Consider the following 25,335-nt stretch of genomic DNA (forward strand, 5'->3'; position numbering starts at 1 on the left):
CAGACGTGCAAATTCACACACATAACTTGTATTTTCTACTCCGGTCCCTGTAGTAGAAAAGTACTGCCAATAAAATAGGACTCTCTGGAGCAGATGTGTAAACATAAACCAACTGCCAGCATTCCTACTGCCAGGCGTGGGCTAGAGGAGAGTAAAGCTCCAGCATTGAACTGTGGAGGTCTGGAACTGCTGTCTGGTATGATGGTGCTTCACATAATACTTTTACTTTAGATGGTTTTGTTGAATTGGGGAGTTTGGTAAACAGTGGATTTGTGACCATCCAACATCCTGACCTCACTAACACTGTTTCTGCTGATGAATACAATCAAATTCTCACAGAAATGCTCCAAAGTCTAGTGAAAAGCCTTTGCTAAACAGTAAAGACAGTTACTTCAACTAAGTTGATAAATAGTTGCTACGGTATTCCAGGCGCCAAGCTGTTTCTATGGAATTGCTGGCTGGTTGCTATGATGTTGCTCAGTGATTGATAGGTGGTTGCCATGGTATGCCAGATGGTTGCAGTTCTGTTCCTATGTGGTTGCTACTGTATGCTGTCCCTGGTGGTTGCTGTGGTTTTCCAAAGTGGTTGTTAGCTTCTTTCTCTGGTATCCTAGTTGATTGCTATAATGTTACCATGGATATAGTGTGTGTATTAACTATCCTCTTCTCTCTCCTTTTCATTGAAGACTCTGCTCATCTTCCATGCTGGAGCTTAACAGTTTGTTTAAGCTGGAGCATCCAGGTCCGTTATGTTCCCCTGGCTGATTGTATCTTGTCTTTTTTGAAATGCAGATCATTATTTTTCAGCTGTCCAGAGCATTCAGTTTAAAAAGTGTTCATTAGCGCTGTGCGGTGATTGTTGTGTTGATAACCTTTCTTTAAAGTGCAAAAAGTAAAGTACAGACAGGCAGCTGAATGCCAAGCAGCTCTGGATCTCAACTGAATGCCAGCTTGCTCAGACAGCTGAACGCCAGTTCTGAGTAACAGCTAAATATCACCTCTGTCGAGCAGCTGAATGGCATATTTGGGTGGCATCTGAATGTTAGATCTAGATGACAGTAAAATGATGGATCTTGTTTTCGTATAGTGGCTGAATGTCATTGTCAGATGAATTGCCGCTCTGGTGGCAGCTGAATCTCAGTTCTTTGAGGGAACTGGATAATAGCTGAATTGGCAACAAAACATCAGCTGCAAGTGGCAGCTGAATACTATACAGTGTGTCCGCTGAATCCCAACTCTTATTCTGGGTGGCATCTGAATTTTAGCTTTTTGTAGCATTGAAATGCCAATTATTTAGGACAACAGAATAGAAACAAGAGTGGCAGCTGAACCCATGTTATGCATTACAGCTAATTGCCAAGAAGGCAGCTGGATGCCAACTTAAAGCAACAGTTGAATGTTAACTTTAGTGGTCAGCTTTTACTTACTGGAAGCTGAACTGTAACTAGGGTGTCAGGTCAGGTCTGAGTGTCAGGATTAATGCCATCTAAATGGCCGCTAATAGTTGTCAGATTGGCTGCTGAATATCATCTGCATATCACCTTCACTGATTGTCAGCTCAGCTCAACTAGGTTGGCAGCTGGATGCCAGCATTGACAGGCAGCTGAGTTTTGTATACCAGATCTGTCTCTTAAACAGAATGATAGCTAAAATGGCAGTTGAATGGTAATGAGGGTGGCAGTTAGATATTAGATTTTAGGGTGGCAGCTGGATGCCATCCTTAAGCAGCAGATGAATAGTCCCTAGGGTGGCAGCTGTATTTAATATTTTACTATTTTAAATCTAAGCTAAATCTTATCATTACGTAGCAGATAAATGACAGCTCACAGGATGACAGCTGAAAGTCAGGATAGGGTGACAGCTAAATCTTTATTTTTTGTGGCAGCTGATGTTGGCAGCTGACTATCAGCTCTGGGTGGCAGCTGAATTATGTCTAGTGAGTGAGCTGAATCCTTACTTTTTTTGGGTGGCAGCTCTATGCCAGCCCAGAGTCACAGTTAAATATAAGTTTCATGGGGTAGATAGTTTCAAATTTAGGGTGGCAGCTAGACACTGTAACAAAAACATTTATTCACTTATGTTCTGTGAATATAAAAATAGATTGAGCCATCACCTGCATCATTTTTACCATCCAATTTACAATTTTATATTCAGTCAATGAACATTATGGTTTTTAGTCAACGTGTTAAGTCCACAGAGAAACAAAAAAACTCAGGGTAAGCAGCAATGAATCTACAGTGCATGCTCACAAGAGGGATGTATTTCTGCCGCTTTTTTGGACCAAAATGAAGACGAAGGGGCTGTATTTTACCGCTAGCCCAGAATACTTCAAAATACCTTGTGAGACGTTTATGTAAGTTTTACTAACCTAAAACAACACATTTATTGGTGTAACGCCAGACAGAATGGAGTGACGCTTGCCGAGTAAAATGAACAGACTGGTTTATTTACAGGCTGATAACCAGATATTACAGATACCAGAGCCAAACAAACAATAATCTCACCAAATATCAGAGCCATAGTAGTATAAACAGTCCGTGTTCGAAACCAAAAGACAGTACAACCAGACATCAAATCCAAAAGGGGCAGAACAAGAGACATAAACCGATAAACCAGAAAGTAGGGTCGTAACGAGAAGACACTAGAAGAACACATGAGAAAACGCTTAGAATGCAACCAAAGTCGACTATACCTCGCAAAGATAGTTTACATAATGCAGCCTTAAATACAAAACACATGATGAGCATAACCCGGAACTTCCTCAGAACACAGGTGAATCTGAGCGTTGTAGCGTAACGTGATTGGGCGAAGGAGAGCGACTGACGGGGATGTCATAAACCATAGGATTCTGGGAAATAGAGTCCGGAGGTGTGGGAGGAGAGTCAGGCGGCGTGACAATTGGTGTTTGTTAAGTTCGACCTTGAATGAGGTCAGAGGTCAAACAATGTCAGGTAGGGTGGCAGCTAAATGCTATGTGTTCATAAAAAAAGGTAGAAAGTAAAGGCCAGATCTGGATGCTAGTGTGTAATTCGTAGCTCCAGTGCTTGGTAAAAATTATATAATAGAGTTGAATCGCTGCTCTTAGTGGCAGCTGAATCTCAGTTCTAAGAACCCTATAGCTACAAAGAACTGAGATTAGCTGCTGCAGTGCTCCAGAAGTAAACTTTGGTGAAAATGATGAGCTTTTGAACTATTGCTTTAATCTACAACCCATTACCTTTAACAGCTGACGGACTAAAATTGCAGGAATTGGCTAACATGATCTCACCTGGAGGAAGTGTGCTGGGATCTGCTGCTGCCCCAGCGTCATTACGTTGGGTAATAGGCCGAGAAAACTTCTCCCTGTGGTCAGCACTGCTGGTTTGCCTGTGCAATATGAATGTGCAGGTATTCCCATGAACAGGCCCCAGTGCAGACCCTGGAGTGATGCCTCAGCAGTTCCGCCTTCAAATAACCCCGTTCTCGCTGCAAAACGGGGCGAAAATTCTTATTTGCGGGTGTAATCTTGTTGCGGCGGAGGAGGCGGTAGCCATGTTATTTGCTTAATTCCATTCTCCCCGGAGTCCTGCAGGTTTTAAACCATGCTCAGCTGATAAATGATCTTTGCTGCCAAGTTATTATTGCATTTCATAACTCCATAGGGGGAGGAGATTATGATGGAGAAATTCCCTCCAAAGTGCTTGCGAGAGAAAGATGTGATATCACCATTACGATGCTGTACTCAATATCTCACCACCTCCTAAACCTGGTGCTCTGTGGGCATTTCACACAGTGCAAGTTTTAGCACTACATCATAAAGACTCCTGCTGGTACTGAAGGAGTATAAGGGAGTGTATAACTGCAGCTGCTGCTGTTAAACAGTAGATTCTCTTTATACGCTTTAGTGTGGTAATGGTTAGATTTTCAATAAGGCGTTTTCCAGCTTACAAAATACGAAGGAAGATGTTGATACCTGTTTATTTGTCTAATGGTTGGATAGTAAGAATAGTGGCAGTGTTGTAGGTTAGACTAATAGAGGTGAGACAGAGTCAAGCCCAAGTCTAGGACACATCAGTTTCATTCCAGGTCAGGATTAGGAGTCAACCAGGACTACCAGACATGGAAAAAGCCTAATCTTGGACTACACAGCATTTTGAATTCTTTCATTTTCGCCAGAGAACCAACCATTGAAGTCTAATTTAAAGTCAAGTCTTTGAGCAAGTCATGTCTTAGTCATGATCAAAACCAAGAAGCATTCAAAATCAAAACCAATGGTTTAAAAAACTTGAGTTGAAATCAAGACAGAAACCAAAACACAGTGTGCCAAGTCAAAAACAAGATTTTTTAGAAGTCTAGTCCAAGGCAAGGGCACATTGTAGATGTCAGATCATCTAGAGTCAGGACTACATCTAGGAGAAGACCAAGGCTTTGTAGAAGTCTAGTACAAGTGAGGACCAAGACCAAGACTCATTGTGTTTGAGTCCAAGTCAAGACTAAGACTGAGACACACCAGGGCAGTTTTCCAGACAGGGATAATAAAGACTAATCTTGGACTATACAGAATTAGAATGGATATTTGCCATTTGAAGAAAACGTTCACGACTATGCTTAATCCCTGTCTGGGAAACTGACCAACGAGTCAAGAGTGAGACCAGGAACAAACAAGACCAAGTCAGAGAAACTGTCTAGACTGACACCATGACAAACTAACTCTGAGTCAGAACCAAAAGGCGTCATGTTTCAGTTGACCAAGACTAGGACATTTTGGGCTGGGTTCCCAGTCTCCATTTAGAATACTGTGTAGTCCAGGACTTGCCTTAATCCCTTAATTCTGGGAAACTGGCCCCCATTGAGTCCAATCAAGATTAAGATTAACAAGAGCAAGTCAAGACAAAGACTGGAACACTTGGGGCATTTTCTTGGAAAGGGATACCTTAATAAACATAACATTAAAAATGTTGTTTCCAGACATTATTATGCACGATCTCAAATGATGTGTTAATTTCCCAGAGCAGCTATTGATTGTGTATTGCTAACAGCCAGTGAAAATCAAATTTTTTACTGAAATTTAAACTCAAAACATGATCGCCTCAGGTCCTCCTAAAGCTGCCGCCCCCCTGCTGGCAGCTGGAGCTATTTTTAACACATCCGTCCTCCTTCTTTATGAAGAGATTCTTTCTTTTTCATGGATTGAGGGGCTTTGCAGATGCTTCTCAGTAGAGAAGGGGAACGGGGGAATTTATATGTGTATATATATTATATATATAAATATATAATAAACAATCATCCACCACCAGAGAAGACTGCAATAGCACTCCTGGTGTGTGTGAAGATGAAAGGTGAACAGGCCTCTTTTTTTTTTTTTTTACACCTCCACCATTTGTTCCATTAGGAGGAAGCGTCTGACAGACGAGATCTCCAGGCAGATCCAGGCTTTGAGGTGCAGCGCTGCGTTCTCATTAGGGGAAAAAAGCTGAAAAAAGACAGAGAAAACACAAGCTCGGGTGGCTTTGATGTGGTGGAGCCGGGAGAGAGAAAAGCAGGGGAAGATGATACAGCTACTTCACTCGCTCCTCCGTACGCTCCTCTGAAGGGGCGAATGGCAAAGCGCCGAGCAATGATCAATATTTCATTCGTATAAAAAAGCGTGAGAGAGAAAAGTGTCTGAGAGAGACGGCAGCAGACGGCAGGAGTAGCAGACAGGGAGATGTTCTGCCTTAAAAGCATCAAAACACTGCGTGAGGAACAGGTGATCAACCAATCAATACTACTGATTAATTTGAAAACCTTATTCAACATTCTAGCAGCTCCTTAACCACAGTTTGCCACAGAGATGGGATGTAGATATATAGATAAACATTATAAAAACAAAAAAAGTGTTGGAACACCTAGTATTGGGATTCATGATTTTTTTTCAAATAAAAGAGTATTAAAATATACTGCTCAAACATAAATAAATGGGAACACATTTTTCAATCATCACAGTATAACATAAAGCCAGTTCAATTTCAATACAAAACAAATCTGTCTAGTTATGAATTAAATTAACCTGCTTTCTCGGAAATTAAACTGACAACAGGTGCACCTCTCTGATTCTTCTGATTCATCTCTAGTGTCCTTGTTACTATTGGTAGCCCAGTTTCTCCAGGATTGTACTTCCAGACATGCTGTCAGACGTAGGTTTGCTGTGTGTCCCAATAAAAATACAATAGGTCTCTCTGAGTTGTATGTGCACTGGGCGGCTCTGCTGCGGCTCAGTGGATTTTTTCTTTCTGGACCTGGACTAGGTTTACATAGGATCTCCGGTGGATTTGGCGTTTTACAGAGACTCTAAGATTAGGTCAGTGGCTAAACTGCACTTAGCAGGGTTTCTCCTGCCACTCCTCCTCCAGACTAAAGCAGCGTTGTACCGGATCACCGGAGCACTTTTTTCCACAAAAAACAGCTCACATGACATTCATTCATACTAGAGACCACAGCTAGAATTTATAAAGTGAGTGAAAAAAAGATGGAATGAGGTGATCAAATAATTATTTTATACAATTTAAAGGTAATTGAAAAATTACACAAATAAATTGTATGGATTTTTTTTTTATTTGTATATGGATTGTATGGATCTTTAACCCTCTCACAGTAGAAATGTACTTATAAGAAAAAATTGCTGATTTCTCTATTTTTTGGTAGCTGGGAAAACTTGCAAAATCAGCAGTGTTTCAAATATTATTATTCTCCCCAATCTACACAGTACATTATATAATACAAATGTACAAAAGAAGGGTGTCATGCTTGTAATTAAATTTGTTCATAAAAACATTAAGCATACTAATATAGCATATATTTTAAAAACATGTTTTATGAAGATCAAGATGTTATGTATGTCACTATAAGTGGGTAATTATGCATGGTTATGATGGTTACTACAAGGTATGTTACCAAGATTTTCTTTTTAAATAAAAGATTTGTCCAGATGACACAAAATGTACTGAAGCATTCCAGGTTCCAGCTCTAATATTCAGGCTTCATAGGATCACTATTGACCATCCCTGCTCAGCTGTGTCTGAATTTTTAATAGAGGAGGTGTTGGGAGTGTCAATAACAATTTCCACAGGTCCGCTGTGGCTGGTAATGAGTCTCTCTAAAACTAGATAGTGGGGGCGTCCAGCTGGGTTACGGCAAGGTGTAGGATACTCCCTGTGCTGAAGGCCATTAGCATTATTAATGGTGGCCCTGCTGAGTTAGCTGGATCTGAGCAGTAACAAGCAGACTGTGGGCAGAAAGGGCACGCCGGGCAGCCGAGGGGCGTCAAAACCGCACTTCTTAATAAGAACAAACAGCCGAGTTACCGGTACCGTGTGAACATCTCTCACCAGCGGGACCAGAGACTGCCCAGTCAGCAGAAAAACATACATTTATACATCATACAGCCGCCGCAGGTGCACTTCCTGTCTAATGATCCCATCAATGTTCAGAGAGAGAGAGAGAGAGAGAGTAAGAGAGGGGGTTTGGGAATTGAGCAAACAGGCCAAACACATTAACTTACTCTCACTCTCTTCCTCTCGCTCGCTCGCACACTCCCTCACTCACTATATAGGCCTGCATACATTGATGATGTACTGTACAATACACTATTACAGTGGAGCAACCTATGATCTCATGGTTCATTAAATAAGCCAATTAATTTAATTTAAAGGCCAGAAACAAACCATGCAACACTAAGTCAATGATTTTATATTTGTTAAATCATTATGAAATAGCAATAAAAATAAACTGTGACCTCAAGCATACTCATTAGTACAAGATGGATATTGGCTTTTATAAAAGAAAAATCAAATTCTGAACAAAATAATTATAATGATATATAGTTTATTGGTTATTACAATGGACTAACCAAAAGGTCAATCTGTACACTTTTACATCTGCATCACATTTGTCAGGAGGGTGCTGCTATAGCGTCAAAAGGAAAATAAAAATCAGCAATTAAAACTCCTTAATAGTGCATTAGCATCAGTTTAGGAGCAAGAACTGTTCAGATAAGTGTTGTATAAAGACCACATTGAAAACAACAGATAATAGAGATCAAGCTGCTATGTAATGCAGCCTAATTTTTGAGCCTCTCCAGAAGCACCTTTTAGAGAGCTGCGTGAGCTGCTTTTGTCAGAATACCAGCCTTCTGAAACATTGCCAGGTTCCTGGTATGGTGCATTGTGTGTAATATTGTTTGGGTAGTTGTTTTGTAATGTTTAATCTCTGCAGGGTTTTCTCTCTGGGTACATTTCCTTACTTTTCACCCACTTGGCAAAGCATTTCTGCAAATTTGGACGTGTCTCACATTACTTTCTTCATTGGCTCTTTATACACAAAACACAGCATCAAGGTTCCTCGTAAGATCTGAAGCTTCTTAAGTGAGTTTGTTTCTGGAATTCAGTTTAATTAAGTGAATCAATTGTGCCATGCCTGGATGTCTGAATGGCAGAAACCTGAGTTCTTCCTGTGATAGAGGGGAAGGGTGTCCAACTTGTTGGGATAGAGAGGTAGAGTGTGCAGATTCTTATTGGGATAGAGGGGCATCTTGTGCTGATTCTTGTTGGGATAGAGGGGTAGAGTGTGCTGATTCTTGTTGGGATAGAGGGGTAGAGTGTCCTGATTCTTGTTGGGATAAAGGGGTAGAGTGTGCAGATTCTTGTTGGGATAGAGGGGTAGAGTGTCCTGATTCTTATTGGGATAGAGGGGTAGAGTGTCCTGATTCTTGTTGGGATAAAGGGGTATCTTGTGCTGATTCTTGTTGGGATAGAGGGGTATCTTGTGCCGATATTTGTTGGGATAGAGGGGTAGAGTGTGCTGATTCTTGTTGGGTTAGAGGGGTATCTTGTGCCGATTTTTGTTGGGATATAGGGGTAGAGTGTCCTGATTCTTGTTGGGATAGAGGAGTATCTTGTGCCGATTCTTGTTGGGATAGAGGGGTCGTGTGTCCTGATTCCCATCAGGATAAAGGGGTAGGTTGTGGAAGTTTTCGTTGGGATAGAGGGTAGGTTGTGGGAATTGTTGCTGGGATAGAGTGGTAGGGTTTCCAGATTCTGGTTGGGATAGAGGGGTAAGGTGTGGTGATTTTTATTGAGATAGAGGGGTAGAGTCTCCAGATTCCTGGGACAGAGGGGTAGGGTAAAGTATTAGAGATACATGGCCTCCAAATGGAAAATGTTCAAAGCCACAAGCTAAATGAAGGGTTATGAGAAATCATTGCCAAGGGGGCAGCTCAAGCAATCAAAAAAACCCACAGAGTATTTTTTATAGTACGAATACTATTGCATTGCGGTAGTACCAGGCAGTACTATTGCACTGCCTGGTTTGGGACCTGCACCGTCTCTGACCGCAAGACCCTCCAGCGTATTGTGAGGACAGCTGAGAGGATCATCGGCGTCTCTCTCCCCTCCATCACGGACATTTACACCGCCCGCAGCATCCGCAAAGCAACCAGCATTGTGAATGACCCCACTCATCCCTCACACGAACTATTCTCCCTCCTGCCTTCGGGAAGAAGGTACCGCAGCATCCGGTCCAGCACGACCAGATTCTGCAACAGCTTCTACCCCCAAGCCATCAGACTCCTTAACTGCAGAGACTGAACTGATGGTTTTTCTGTACATGCACACACACTCTTACCCCACTTACCCCAGAAAATGGAAAGCACTAAAAACCCTACTACCTCACTGGACTCTATTGCACACTGTGTAATAGAGTAATTACTACCTCACCTGGTCTTTTTTGCACACTGCAAAATTTGCACACTTTCTTGTTATTTATTATTCTTTGTCTGCATTGTGTTGTATTGTCTGTCTGCACTTTTGTACTGTTGCACTATTGTTCTGTCTACACTGTGTTTATGTGCACCATGGTCCTTGGAGGAACGTTGTTTCGTTTCACGGTGTACTCTGTATATAGCTGAAATGACAATAAAAACCACTTTGACTTTGACTTTGGCATTAACATTGCATAATGTACTTTAATGAATTTTGTGTGTTTTCTACATAACAAGCATACATTTTAGTAGCTAGCTATCTACATTGGCCTTCCCACCTTAAACAATGCAGCAGTTACATTCTGACTCGTGACACTGCTTCACAATTTACTATAAAATGGGAAATTTGAACAAGAAGCTTATGAATGGATAACTTCACTGAGAAATAAAGGGTGGATAAATAATAAATAACTGTCAACTGTCAACTCCCATCTTGAAGCATTATGGGACCTCTTTTGTATGTGTCCTTACCTTGTTTTACTCACTGTGTTACTGTCTTCCTGTTTTCTCTAGGTGACTACGTGGTGCTGACCGTCTTTTTCGAACTGAGCAGGAGAATGGGTTACTTCACGATTCAGACCTACATCCCCTGCACCCTCATTGTTGTGCTCTCCTGGGTTTCCTTCTGGATTAACAAGGATGCCGTCCCAGCCCGCACGTCTTTAGGTAGGTGTAAACATTTAAGAAAAAAACACTTTTAACAGATCATTGTATATACACAAAAACAATCTAAATATGTTTTTTTTACCATGGTAATTCTAACAAATTCCTATTAATAGCTCACCTGCTAATTACCAGGTTTAGTCAGCAGGGAAGTCAATAAACTCTGGGGGACTTCGGCTCCAGACCCCAGACTTTTCCCTACTCTGTAAAATCAGGATCACTAGTGTAGAAAGAAAAGTTTTCAGTGCCCACTATTTTTTGCCTTCACAATGTAGGTTCTTCTTTCTGGTAAGAGTCACAGTAGGTCCAGGCCCTGCATTAAATCACTAGACATGATGCAAGAATACCCCTGAAGAAGGTTACAGGCAATCACAGAACCAGTAAATTGTGATACACATTACTGGTAAAAGTCTGACCAGTTACTGCACTTCTGGTCGTGTTCTTTACTTGGATTTACGCAATCCATGGCTTTCCCTTCACTTGCTCTCCATTCTTCTTGATTGTGTTTTTGACTTGGCCTCACCCAGCCTTGTATTTGGTCTAGTCTATTTTGGATTAGGTATTTTTTTTTCTTATCCGCTCCAGTTTTTGGTCTTATTTTGGTCAATCCTGTTATGGTTATGGTTATGACTTGATATTTTTATTCCTGGTCTTGGTCTTGACTTGTTCTTGCTTTTTTCAACCTCTTTTTACCCAGTCCTGGTGTTGACCTTCAGTCTGCCTTATCCAGTCCTGGAGTTTTAACCAGTCTCACCCACTCTTAATCTTGGACCTCACTGGCCTTGAACATAACTTATTCTTGGCCAATCTTGATCATTGTCTTGACTTAGTCTCCTTTTTCTTCTAGACTCATAGTCTTGAGATTCTTGCCCTTTGTCTTTCTCAATCCTAGTGTCCTTCACTTGGCCTTGACTTGATCTTGCCCACTCTTGATTGGGGTCTTGACTTTATCTCGTCCACTTGTGATCATGGTCTGCACTTGATCATGTCCTTTGCTGGGGTTGGCCTTTACTTGATTTTGTCCACTCATGGTCTTGGTCTAATTGACTTTGTTCCCAATGTTGACCTAGAATCAAAGTTGCCTTTGATGGTCTTGACTACAATTTTACTTCATGGAGAACATGACCTTGTTTAGGACACATCCTTTTAGCATCACACCAAAAAACAAGAAAAAAGAAGAAATAATCTTTTCTATATTTAGCTTCACACGCCAGGGCTTTCATTTTCATTTTCATAATCAGCCAACCTCGTCCGAGCACTGCCATACGCCGAGCCTCCTTCCAGTGGAATTCATTAGTGAAGGTTGTCACTAATTAAGCTCTTCCTTCGTGTTCGTGTAAAAGCTGTGGTGGTCCAGCCCTGCTCCCTCTGAACAGCTAGGCAGATGGTTCTTCTGATTTTTTCTGATGCCGGTCAGGTTGGATGAAACTTGTCTGCCGTGGGTCTCTTTTCTCTTTACTTATGCATATCTTAATAAGGCATTAATTATGCAGCACAGCAGGACCGTGCCCCATCAGCATTTTGATGCAGGTGCTGTCTTTGCCAGGAGCTGAAGGAGAGGGTTTAAAGGATCTGTGGACTTCCCGACTTTGCCCTTGTCCCCAGTAGGCAAAACCCCTTCAAGCATCCTTGTGTTTTTAAATTGTCATAGTCAGCACTCTCTCACCCTTTCAGCGGATTGACCTCGAACCTAAAGTCTTATCCCAGAGTCCATTACTTGAGTACTTTACCTAAAAATGCTAACGTTGCTAATAATCTGGTAGGAGCTTGAAAGACAGTTAGCATGAACTCCAACTTGAACTCGTTTAATGCTAACAGGTTTAGGTTAGCCTCAGGTCATTTTCAGGAGCATTTGCTGATAGGCAGGAATGGTGATGTGCATTATGCTTTGTTAGTTAAATCTAGGGTTCTATAGTTCCATGATAACTTAAAAGTATCCATCTAAAAGCTTTAGTTGTTCTTTGCCATGATATATGGTTCATTTCATGGGTGAAACCTTTTGTAGAAGGAAAAAGATGTTCACTCCGTACAGATGTTGAATTTTGGTTAGAAATTAAAGGCATAGATCGGTTAAAAATCAACAGTAATTAATAACAAACTAGAAAAGGCAAAGTTCGTGAACGAACTTTAAGTTGGCTTGTCAAATAGTTACTAAGTTGTGTAGTGTGGTGTGGAGTGTGTGGGGTGTGGAGTGGGTTGTGGAGTGTGTTTGGTGTGGTGTGTTTGGAATGTGGGGTGGAGTGTGGTGTATGTGTGGTGGAGCGTGGGGTGAGTTGTGTGTAATAGGTGTGGAGTGTGTGTGTTGTGGAGTGTGTGTGGTGTGCTGTGGAGTGCATGGGGTGTGAAGTGTGTGTGGTATGTGTGTGGTGGAGTGTGTGTGGTGTGGGGTATGTGAGCTGTGGAGTGTGTGTGTGGTTTAAAGTGTGTGTGGTGTGGGGTTTGTTTGGTGTGGAGTCTGTGTGGTGTGGGGTATGTGTGGTTTGAAGTGTGTGTGGTGTGGGGTATGTGTGGTTTGAATTGTGTGTGGTGTGGGGTTTGTGTGGTTTGAAGTGTGTGTGGTGTGGGGTTTGTGTGGTGTGGAGTGTGTGTGGTGTGGGGTATGTGTGGTTTGAAGTGTGTGTGGTGTGGGGTATGTGTGGTTTGAAGTGTGTGTGGTGTGGGGTATGTGTGGTTTGAAGTGTGTGTGGTGTGGGGTATGTGTGGTTTGAATTGTGTGTGGTGTGGGGTTTGTGTGGTTTGAAGTGTGTGTGGTGTGGGGTTTGTGTGGTGTGGAGTGTGTGGTGTGGGGTATGTGTGGTTTGAAGTGTGTGTGGTGTGGGGTATGTGTGGTTTGAAGTGTGTGTGGTGTGGGGTTTGTGTGGTTTGAAGTGTGTGTGGTGTGGAGTGTGTGTGGTGTGGGGTGTGAAGTGTGTGTGGTATGTGTGGGGTGGAGTGTGTGTGGTGTGGGGTATGTGAGCTGTGGAGTGTGTGTGGTTTAAAGTGTGTGTGGTGTGGGGTATGAAGTGTGTGTGGGGTGGAGTGTGTGTGGTGTGGGCTATGTGAGCTGTGGAGTGTTTGTGGTTTAAAGTGTGTGTGGTGTGGGGTTTGTGTGGTGTGGAGTGTGTGCGGTGTGGGGTATGTGTGGTTTGAAGTGTGTGTGGTGTGGGGTATGTGTGGTTTGAAGTGTGTGTGGTGTGGGGTTTGTGTGGTTTGAAGTGTGTGTGGTGTGGAGTGTGTGTGGTGTGGGTTATGTGTGGTTTGAAGTGTGTGTGGTGTGGGGTATGTTTGGTTTGAAGTGTGTGTGGTGTGGGGTATGTGTGGTTTGAAGTGTGTGTGGAGTGGGGTATGTGTGGTTTGAAGTGTGTGTGGTGTGGGGTATGTGTGGTGTGGAGTTTGTGTGTGGTTTAAAGTGTGTGTGGTGTGGGGTATGAAGTGTGTGTGGGGTGGAGTGTGTGTGGTTTAAAGTGTGTGTGGTGTGGGGTTTGTGTGGTGTGGAGTGTGTGTGTGGTGTGGGTTATGTGTGGTTTGAAGCGTGTGTGGTGTGGGGTATGTGTGGTTTGAAGTGTTTGTGGTGTGGAGTGCGTGGGGTGTGGAGTGTGTGGGGTGTGTAGAGTGTTTGGTGTGGTGTTGGTTGTGTGTGGGGTGGGGTGTGGAGTGTGTTTGGGGTGGGATGTGGAGTATGTGGTGTGGGGTATGTGTGGTGTGGAATGTGTGTAGTGTGTGGTGTGGAGTGTGTGTGGTGTGGAGTGTGTGTGGTGTGTAGAGTGTGTGTGGTGTGGGCTGTGGAGTGGGGTGTGAAGTGTGGAGTGTGTGGTGTGGAGTGTGTGTGGTGTGGGGTTTGTGTGGTGTGGAGTGTGTGTGTGGTGTGGGTTATGTGTGGTTTGAAGTGTGTGTGGTGTGGGGTATGTTTGGTTTGAAGTGTGTGTGGTGTGGGGTATGTGTGGTTTGAAGTGTGTGTGGTGTGTGGTATGTGTGTGGTGGGGTGTGTGTGGTGTGGGGTATGTGAGCTGTGGAGTTTGTGTGTGGTTTAAAGTGTGTGTGGTGTGGGGTATGAAGTGTGTGTGGGGTGGAGTGTGTGGTGTGGGCTATGTGAGTTGTGGAGTGTGTGTGGTTTAAAGTGTGTGTGGTGTGGGGTTTGTGTGGTGTGGAGTGTGTGTGTGGTGTGGGTTATGTGTGGTTTGAAGCGTGTGTGGTGTGGGGTATGTGTGGTTTGAAGTGTTTGTGGTGTGGAGTGCGTGGGGTGTGGAGTGTGTGGGGTGTGTAGAGTGTTTGGTGTGGTGTTGGTTGTGTGTGGGGTGGGGTGTGGAGTGTGTTTGGGGTGGGATGTGGAGTATGTGGTGTGGGGTATGTGTGGTGTGGAATGTGTGTAGTGTGTGGTGTGGAGTGTGTGTGGTGTGGAGTGTGTGTGGTGTGTAGAGTGTGTGTGGTGTGGGCTGTGGAGTGGGGTGTGAAGTGTGGAGTGTGTGGTGTGGAGTGTGTGTGGTGTGGGGTTTGTGTGGTGTGGAGTGTGTGTGTGGTGTGGGTTATGTGTGGTTTGAAGCGTGTGTGGTGTGGGGTATGTGTGGTTTGAAGTGTTTGTGGTGTGGAGTGCGTGGGGTGTGGGGTGTGTAGAGTGTGTGGTGTGGTGTTGGTTGTGTGTGGGGTGGGGTGTGGAGTGTGTTTGGGGTGGGATGTGGAGTATGTGGTGTGGGGTATGTGTGGTGTGGAATGTGTGTAGTGTGTGGTGTGGAGTGTGAGTAGTGTGGGCTGTGGAGTGTGTGTGGTGTGGGGTGTGTGTGGTGTGTAGAGTGTGTGTGGTGTGGGCTGTGGAGTGGGGTTGTGAAGTGTGGAGTGTGTGTGGTGTGGAGTGTGTGTGGTGTGGAGTGTGTGTGATGTGGAGTGTGTGTGATGTGGAGTGTATGTAGTGTGGGGAGTGGACTGTGTGTTGTGTGTAGAGTGTGTGGTGTGTGTGTGGGGTTTGGTGTGTGTGGTGTGGGGTATGATGTGTGGTGTGGGGTATGTGTGGTGTGGAGTGTGTGGGGTGTGTAGAGTGTGTGGTGTGTGGAGTTTGTGTGGGGTGTGGGGTATGTGTGGTGTGTGGTGTGTGTGTGTAGTGTGGTATTGGTTCTGGTGTGGGTTGTGTTCAGCAGTCTCTTCTCCATACAGATACAGTACTGAGGAGCAGGGCAGAGAGGGGGGCCGTGCGCAGGATCGGCTGGTGTGTGTGAGATGGCCAACATTCCGCCCATTCATTCCTATGGGGAAAGTTCGTACGATAAGTTTACGAAAACCGAAAATCGTATCGGTGAGATCAGCATATCGTCTGAAACGTCTCTGCAAGTTCTGTATGTCTTGTAAATTTCGTGGTTCTAGCTTGAAAATTGTGACTTTTAGAGCAGTTTGAAAAAAGTGTGAATGGAAGTCTATGGGGAAAAAAGTGACTTTGACGGAACCGTGCTAGAACCCTGGTTCTCCGATCGCTTAGAAAAGCACAAGCACACTCCACGGCTATGGGTTCTACCATCCTGTGAAGTTTGGTGGTTCTAGCTCGAAAACTGTAGGAGGAGTAGCGTTGAGAAATTTTAGCGTAGAATAATAATAATAATAATAATAAGAAGAATAAGAAGAACAGTAAGTTGGCTTTGACAAGCCAACTTAATTAAGTTGGCTTGGAAAAGCCAACTTACTGTTCTTCGTAATCTTATTATTATTATTATTATTATTCCGCGCTCAAAATTTAATCACTATCTCCTCCTAGGGCTTTTGACGTAGAACCACGAAATTTTGCAGTATCGTAGGACCTATACCCGAATAGGTTGCTTGTGCTTTTTTAAGTGATACATCGTACGGTTTTCGTAAAAACTTCGTAAACGTACGCATTTTTTTCCCATAGGAATGAATGGGGCCAAATTTTAAACGTCCGTAACTGCCACAATTTTTGAGATACGAACACCAAATTCGGCGAGCTTATAGATCTTATCGAGATCTTTAAATTAATAGCAGGTTGCGAAGTGATACGACGTACGGTTTTCGTACAATTGTCGTACGAAATTTTCCCATAGAAATGAATGGGGGGCCCAGAGTTCCATCTCACACACGAGCAGCTCTGCGCACGGAACCCCTTCTCTCCCCTGCTCCTCCAGTACTGTGAGTGTATGGAGGAGCTGCTGTATGGAGCAGCTATCAGTCAAAAGTTTGGACACCCCGGCACCCCAGCCAGGGCTTTGCAACCACCTATTAACTGCTTAGCAACCACCTTAGCAACCACCTGGAAAACGTTAGCAACTGCCTAGCAACCACTTAGCAACCACTTTAGAAATGATGGCAACTGCCTAGCAACCAGTTAGCAACACCTTAGCAACCACGAGGAAAACGTTAGAAACAGCCTAGCAACAGCTTAGCAACCACTTTAGAAACGATAGCAACTGCCTAGCAACCACTTAGCAACACCTTAGCAACCACTAGGAAAACGTTAGCAACTGCCTAGCAACCACTTAGCAACCACTTTAGAAATTATAGCAACTGCCTAGCAACCAGTTAGCAACACCTCAGCAACCACCTGGAAAACGTTAGCAAATGCCTAGCAACCACTTAGCAACACCTTTGCAACCACCTGGAAAACGTTAGCAACTGCCTAGCAACCACCTAGCAACCACTTTAGAAATTATAGCAACTGCCTAGCAACCAGTTAGCAACACCTTAGCAACCACCAGTAAAACGTTAGAAACAGCCTAGCAACAGCTTAGCAACCACTTTAGAAACGATAGCAACTGCCTAGCAACCACTTAGCAACACCTTAGCAACCACTAGGAAAACGTTAGCAACTGCCTAGCAACCACTTAGCAACCACTTTAGAAATTATAGCAACTGCCTAGCAACCAGTTAGCAACACCTTAGCAACCACCTGGAAAACGTTAGCAACTGCCTAGCAACCACTTAGCAACACCTTAGCAACCACCTGGAAAACGTTAGCAACGGCCTAGCAACCACTTAGCAACCACTTTAGAAATTATAGCAACTGCCTAGCAACCAGTTAGCAACACCTTAGCAACCACCAGGAAAACGTTAGAAACAGCCTAGCAACAGCTTAGCAACCACATTAGAAACGATAGCAACTGCCTAGCAACCACTTAGCAACACCTTAGCAACCACTAGGAAAACGTAAGCAACTGTTTAGCAACCGCCTTGCAACCACTTAGCAACCATGTGTAATACATTAGCAAATAACTAGCAACCGCTTAGCAACAGCTTAGCAACCACCTGTAAGACGTTAGCAACTGCCTAGCAACCACTTTCAAGATTTTAGCATTTATCCAAATGTTTTTAGATTTCAGGGTTTAACCAAACATTTTTAGTTTTCAGCGTTTAACCAAACATTTTTAGATTTCAACGTTTAGCCAAACGTTTTTAGATTTCCGTGTTTTTGGCATTTAGCGTTTAGCAACCATTTTAACTTTTTAACGTTATTAGCGTTCTTTTCCAAGCCAACTTAAAGTTCGTTCACGAACTTTACCTTTTCTAGTTAAGTTTTAAAGTCACACTATGCAAAATGTTTCAGTTAATTAATGTCATACTGTGTTAAATAATTGCATACTGTTTTAAATGATATAACGGGGCATTACAAGGTGAATGAAGGTTCTTTCAGCTTCCCTTGTGGTCAGTAGGGTACAAACTAGTGCTGGGCGGTATGGCCGAACATGCATATTACAATATTTTTCAAGATTCTGAAGGTATATCACATTATTTTTATTATTTTTGGTAAAATAAAATTTAATATAGGTTTGTGATTCACTGTACTGTTAGGAGTACATAAAATGTAAAACACCAAGGCTTTAAATTAAGCCTTTGAATAGTATTGGGTTTACTTTGTCCCACAAAATTACACATAAAGTATAAAGAAATCAGACTTTATTAGAAAAGAAAAACTGAAGAATTTAAACAATAGACCTTAAAATCTTAAAAAGAGATACGCCAACAAATTTAACACGGCTCCCTTTACAAAATAAATATTTTAAATAGTTCCATAAACACTATAAATAGACCTAAAATAGGCATTGTTTACATATTCAAGAGATATTTCTCAAAATATCTATTGTACAAGTAAGACACAAGTTTAATATCAATTTACAATATATTATTATTGATTATTGATAGTATTAATATATTTAAAAGGTCTGTAGTTACTGCTCTATTCTACTGGGATAAAAACACTCCTACAGTAGAAACAGCAGCAGGGCTGAGTGTGTTTCTTCGGCGGTGCTGCTCTAAACAGCGCTCCGCAGCGCCTCTAGTGGTGTGGCGGTATGAGAGAAATTATACCGGTTCTAGTTTGCCCTCTTGCATATTATGCTGTTTACACCAATATGGTATTGATATGTGATGTATTTTGGCTACTAAAATTCACAACTTTGATTTGTTTTGTCACCTGACCTCACCACTTGACATGCATTTAACAGATCATAATATCTGTCAGTGTTGCTGTCCAGTTGAGAACAGTCAAAGAGTCAAATAATCATTTCTTAGAAACAATATCATATCATTATTTATTTTTATGATATGTTACAGAAGTTTAAAGAAATTGCTGAAAATCAAATGCCATGACCGTCCATTATTAGTCCATTATTTATTATGAATTTAAACCTCTGTGGTAACTATGCAAAATTCCAATTTCAGTGCATGCCTTATTTTTGTAATAAGCATTTCTTAAGACCAGTAGTCATTTTCCCAAACTGAAAAAAGTGAAACCATTCTGTCATTCAGTCATTTTGTCCTAAAATGTTTCAGGGGAGACAAAATGTAATGGTACACTGGAGAGGATTAACGGCTGTGACATAATTTTTAATCCTTCTTTAATCATTCCAGGTAGAGGCCCACACACATCCCAGCATTAACCTTAAGATACACTGATTATCTGCAGTGAAATGCAGAACTCAACTTAAATAGAATCAAGTATAAATAAATAAATAAATAAATAAAAATCCAAAACCACAAATATGATACATTGACTGTGTGTGCTATGTGTTAACAACCCTGCACGGTAAAGCTTTAATGACTTTAAATTTAATATTTTTATATTTTAAAGTGAACATTTGTGTATACCTTCAAACAGATCTTTGAATTAAATCAACTTAAATAAAACTAAAAAAAGTTTTGTCTCACATTTTTAAGTGGCATCTTATTTTTTCCAGAGCTGTAGTAGCTTGTGTATAACGAGAAATGTACCCCTCTAGCACAGGCAGGCTCTCGTAGCAGGCTAATAATTAACACATGCAGCCAGTGCTAACAGTGCAAACAAAGTTAGCTAACCCTAGCTAGGTTTGCTAGCTAACTAGCTAGCTAGTTAGTGCTACTCAGCCTTAATAATAAGAAAGTAATAGTAGCTAGCAGCTGACAATGATGGTAGCAGGTTGCAGATTCATGGTAAAAATGTTGGTTTCTTTAAATAAGCTAGTTAGCTCACTACCTGTTGTATTTGACAGGGGCATGGTTTGCATATAGCTTAAGCTACTTAGGTAACTAACTAGCACTTTCATTTTTGAACATGATATCAGGCTCTTGACTCAATGATTGTGCTCAAGGCGAGTTCAACTTGTCGATTATAAAACACTGTGACTACAGGAAGGCTATTGGTGCATGTTTTAGTGAGTATAACAGGGTAGATTTTTAGAAGTAAATTTAACATTCTCTGAATAAGTAGTGGTTAGCAGGTCATATTAAAATATAATAAATAATATGTGACTAATAAATATGAAGTAGATAAAGAAGCAACAATCGTTTTTTTTTTTTTTTTTTAATAAATAGTAAAAAAAATGCTTTTACATTTATTGAGTAGATTCTATAGATTGTTTTTACAGTGCCGACTCACTTTGGTACAACTGTAGCTTTTATGTTATACTGTAGTATATCTACATTAAATGCCTGACCTTTGTGTTGTAGGCTGTAAGAATAAGCATCATTTTCTGCGCTGCTTACTCAGTGCTGGCTGTGTTCTATACTGTTCACTCTATAGCGTTTTTCTTTCTCCAACTAATTTTCTGAGAATTTTAAATCTATATTTCACTTGAATGGAATGAAAAAAGAAGTCAAAAAGCAAAAATATATTTTATGCACCTGAATTCAATAATTCAATAGAATTATTGTGAAAAGCAATTGACATAACAAAAAAAAACTAATTAAATTAACTTACAATATAGTAACAATAACTAAATGTTTTAAAAAGTTATTTAACTCCATAGCAGGCCTTGGCCTTTTCTCTGCAGTAAAAAAGTTATTTACATTCTGAAAACTTTGAGGGCTTTGGAGGCTCCTACAGGACACTTGGAGAAACTGCCTGCCCATTCTATGCTCCACTTAAAATTTTCAGATCAGAGAACAAGAATGAACCCCAAATTCTTACATTTTAAAATAGACATAAATGATTTTAGAATGAAGTTTAGAATTAAATTTCTATTGATTTTATAAATTATGTTTTGATACTTGCACATTTACTTAGAAAGTATATTTTATATAGTATATTTTCATATTTTTATTACAGTTACAATTAGGATTTTCAGTAATGTTTCTTATCAAACATGAAACCTTTTAATGTAATGTTTGAACAGAAATTCTAAAGGTATAGGCATGTAATATAAGGCAGAATTTTTTTTTTGTCTGTTAAGGGGTTAAGAAAATCCAATGTATCTAGTGTACAGTGTGCCTATTGAAGTCATATTTTGGCGGTTAATATTGAAGACTCTCAGAATGTGTGTGAAAATCACATGAACAGTATTGATCATTATAGCACCCCCAAAAGATAACTTTTGTTTTAAAGCAAGAAATAACTGTTAAATTGATATAATAGGGAGCTAATTAACCACATGATTAGCTTGTATGCCAATCTAATCTAGACCACGTCCTTCTCCAGGAATCACCACTGTGCTGACCATGACCACGCTGAGTACCATCGCCAGGAAGTCCCTGCCTAAAGTCTCCTACGTCACGGCCATGGACCTGTTTGTGTCCGTGTGCTTCATCTTCGTCTTCGCCGCTCTGATTGAATACGGAACGCTGCATTACTTCGTGAGCAACCGCAAACCCAGCAAAAACAAAGACAAGAAGAAGAAAAATCCTGTGAGTATTGTTCTAATGTTGTAGCCAGCTAATAAGTGATTTTATTAAAATTATTATATGGGCTTATAAGTCTCAATACTCATGCAAAACAAATTCCTAATTTAGTTTAGGTTTATGGACAGATCTGGGTGATTCAGTTTTACCCTTAGAAGTTCAGCACTATCATTGCTATACTGCTGTACCATGTAAATATAAGCATTATCTAATCAAATCAAATCTTATTTTTATTTACATTAAACAAGATTGTAAACTTCTTGGCTAAATTCAGATCATATGTAATAAAATATCTCTAAAGAAAAAAAAATTAAATGCCAAATATCATGGGACAGGAACTAATAGTATTTAATGTAATTTAAGGAACGCTGCACTGACCTGTAGGATATGTGTGTGCGGTCTCCTGCATTAAATGTGGAAGTGAGTGATTTCTACCAGAGTGCATCATTGTCCAGTGTAAGTGTTAATGTCTTCTATGATATACCAGTGTTGCACATTATACCAATACTACAAAAGAACCTCGGTTCCTCCCTGATTAAAAACGATTCAATACCTGAAGGTATTTAGTACCAGTACAGAATGTGTAAACAATGTTTTGAATCATTGATTCCAATTTGCACTCGATTTGTAAACCGATTCACTCAATGAATGAACTCTACACTCAAATCATCGTGTTCCCATATTCCTCAAAGTGTCCAAACACCACACAGATCACATGATAATTCATAAAATATCAGCAGATTTTAAAGTTTAAATGTCTTGCAGCTTTTAGACGCCCTCTGCTTTTCAGTGGGTGACTGAATCAAAACATTGAACAATGACTTTCTGGTGAGGAGGGATTCTCCTCTTAGACAGCTCACAGACAAAGTTTACTATCAAAGAAATTCCGTACAATTATGTTCTGACTAATAAACATCATCACAACGAATACAATTTAATTCCATGTTTGATCTTCTGTTATTCCATTCCTTTCTGATGTCTTATGTTTTTGCTGAGGTTGATTCTGTATCGATATTAAATTATTTAATTATTAAGTATTGTTTTGAAAATAATAATTTTGGTATTGTGACAACACTATAATGTATCACTTACAAGATAACACCTCACAACTTATACAGGTGTGGCCAATGTCAGGTAGACCCCTAAAATGACAAATCAGGATCATAATGAAGTTGCATACTGCTGTCCCATGACTTTTTGGCATGTCAGTGTTTAATGAGGTTTAAATTCAAAATATGTAAATGCATTATTACAGTATGATTTTTAATCTCACTGTCTGTAACTGTGAATTCTATGGGTTAACACATCCAGAGTAGATCTATCTTTACATCTCAGTCTCTTCAGCCAGGCAGGGCTTCCACATGGAAGTCAGCCATCTTCCTGGGTTAAGCTTAGTCTATTGGGTATAATAAGCTAGGGGCCAGTCGGCCCCTCTCTCTGAGTAATGTGGTATTGAGACTTGCCCTTAATCCTTGCTTTTATCGTTTGTAGTAATGCCACCATCAGTCCCATTACTGGACTGGTTTGATGGCACCTCAGACGGCGCCCAGTATCTTCAGTCTGAAGGATGTCGTTCTTAGCAAACGAGGTCGTTCCGCTTTTAGACGCTTAAATGGGTCCCAAAAACCCTCTGATTTGATTGGTGGGTCTAAAACTCGGGCAGATTAATTGGGGAAAAAGTTCTCGAGCTGCTTCCACCAGTTTGGCTTTCCTGCACTGGTGGACGCTCTGCTCAGGTCCAATGCGAGAACTGCCAACATCTATTATAGGCACTTTTTATCATGAACAGAGTTCAGAAATATTGCAGCTTTATTCGTAAAGTGTTCGTAAAGTGTACGATGGCAGTACTATCATGATCTGTTTAACTGTTGAGTGGTGATTGTTTATTACTGATGTAATTTGCATGGAAAGAGGACTAGGTTCATACTTCAGTCTGTGTGAAAATATCACATATAGTGAAGTTTTATTATATAACCAAATTAAATTAAATATATTATCATTACTTTTATCCACAAGTTTGTACTGACACCTTTTTAATTTAAATACACAATCATACTGTATTTTATTGCAGGTCAATTTGGACAGTTTCTAAAATATTTCTAAAATATTTTCCATTCATTGGTCGGTCAGAGTTTCACAATAATAAGCAGGTGATTTTATCATTGTGGCTGGTCTGTGTAAATGCACCACCTAAGGAAAAAGGGGAATGAACTGAAAAAAATAAATATCTTATAAATCTAAATTATCCCACAAAACTTTGTACATAATTTAGTGTAGTTGTACTGTATCTCTAGTCCTTGAAGAGAGGAACTGCCAATAGAATAGGACTCTAAAACTAAATTTATTGGCACCAACAACAGCACAGAGCTGTGGAGCAGTTAAACTGTGTTCTCTGGAATAATGGTGCTGACCTGACCTGAGTAATGCTCAGAGCTTTGCTTTAGAAACTAGTATAAGCCCTTCCCTCAACAGTATAGACAGTTTCGTACATAATTCATTTTAGTCATTTATATATTTTCATTTGGACCAAATATTTTGTTATTTTCTTGGTATTAAGTAAACAAATAATGAGGCAAAATCCACAAAGCCTAATATCTTTCCAGATTGATAATAATAATACTAAAGTATTAATACTAAAGTAATTCTCATCAGTTTTAAAGCTGCCCAACTGCTGACCCAGTGCTAACGCTACCAGTGCCTCCTCCACTGGGCACCAGCAGAGCTGTGAAATAAGTTCTGCGTAACTTTTACAAAAACAAAGGATCATTCTGACTAACATTCCAACTGTTTTAATTATTACCTTCATAATGTAGAGTACAGTACTAATAGTGCAGCGTGAATATGGGTCAGCCTGTATATAACACCACCTACGATTATCACACTGTACAGCCAAGAAACTAGAATTAATATGTGAACTCTCCAAAACGTGAACTTCAGTGTAATTTAGTGGTTTGTTTAATTTTGATAAATACATTTTGAACTAAAATGTGTCTGCTGATGATGTATATGTGAAATAAGTTCTGCGCAACTTTTACAAAAACAAAGGATCATTCTGACTGACATTCTGGTAATTTTAATTATTACCTTCATAAGGTACAGTACTAATAATGCACATGAATATGGGTCAGCCTGTATATAACACCACCTACGATTATCACACTGTAACATGAACTTCAGTGTAATTTGGTGGTTTGATTTTGGTAAATACATTTTGAACAAAAATGTGTCTGCTGGTGTATTGAGCTTTACAGCAGTGGAAAATATATTGTCTGGAATGATGACAATACTTCTGGATGTGATAAGATCACAAAAACCTAACCTCAGAATTTTCCTTTTTTCCTCTGAATGCAATCAAATCCTCACAGCAATAGTCTAAAATCTAGAGACAGGTACTCCAACAAAAGCAGGATAAACTTCTTGTAATACCATTGATGATTGAATAAATTAGTGGGTGCACCAATACTTATGTTTATATAGAGTATATCAATATATCAATGAAAATTCTTAATTGGTTGATTTTACATTATATTTTTTAAGGTTTCAACTTTTGTTTAATAAGAATATTGATACGCATTGGCTTTACAATTCAAATTACATGTACATAAAATGAAGGAAACACTTCATTCTCACAATATATAGCAAAGTCAGTTAAACGTAAATGTAAACGTTATATTAATCTGCATATTTAAAGGATAGCATAAGCAATAGTGAATCTAGTTGACCTGCTTTTCTGCAAATAAAAGTGACAACCAGTGCACATGAAGACTGAAGAGAACCTGGTCCTAACATATCTGGTCATGCATCTTCCTCCTGTGTGTGTAGTTAATGTATTACGT

At 40.5% G+C, this 25,335-nt stretch overlaps 1 protein-coding gene across 2 annotated transcripts in view; it reads left to right on the forward strand.

The window, feature by feature from the left end:
• Positions 1-25,335, forward strand: part of gabrg2 (gamma-aminobutyric acid type A receptor subunit gamma2) — a 97,692-nt gene that overhangs the window by 64,492 nt on the left and 7,865 nt on the right. For both annotated transcript variants that reach the window (XM_022676372.2, XM_022676373.2), the window contains exons 7-8: positions 10,289-10,441; positions 21,300-21,505. In XM_022676372.2, the coding sequence (XP_022532093.1) occupies positions 10,289-10,441; positions 21,300-21,505 (359 nt within the window). The remainder of the gene's footprint in view (positions 1-10,288; positions 10,442-21,299; positions 21,506-25,335) is intronic.

Source organism: Astyanax mexicanus, chromosome 17 (assembly GCF_023375975.1).
Source record: "Astyanax mexicanus isolate ESR-SI-001 chromosome 17, AstMex3_surface, whole genome shotgun sequence".
In the NCBI taxonomy this organism is placed as follows: Eukaryota; Metazoa; Chordata; class Actinopteri; order Characiformes; family Acestrorhamphidae; genus Astyanax; species Astyanax mexicanus.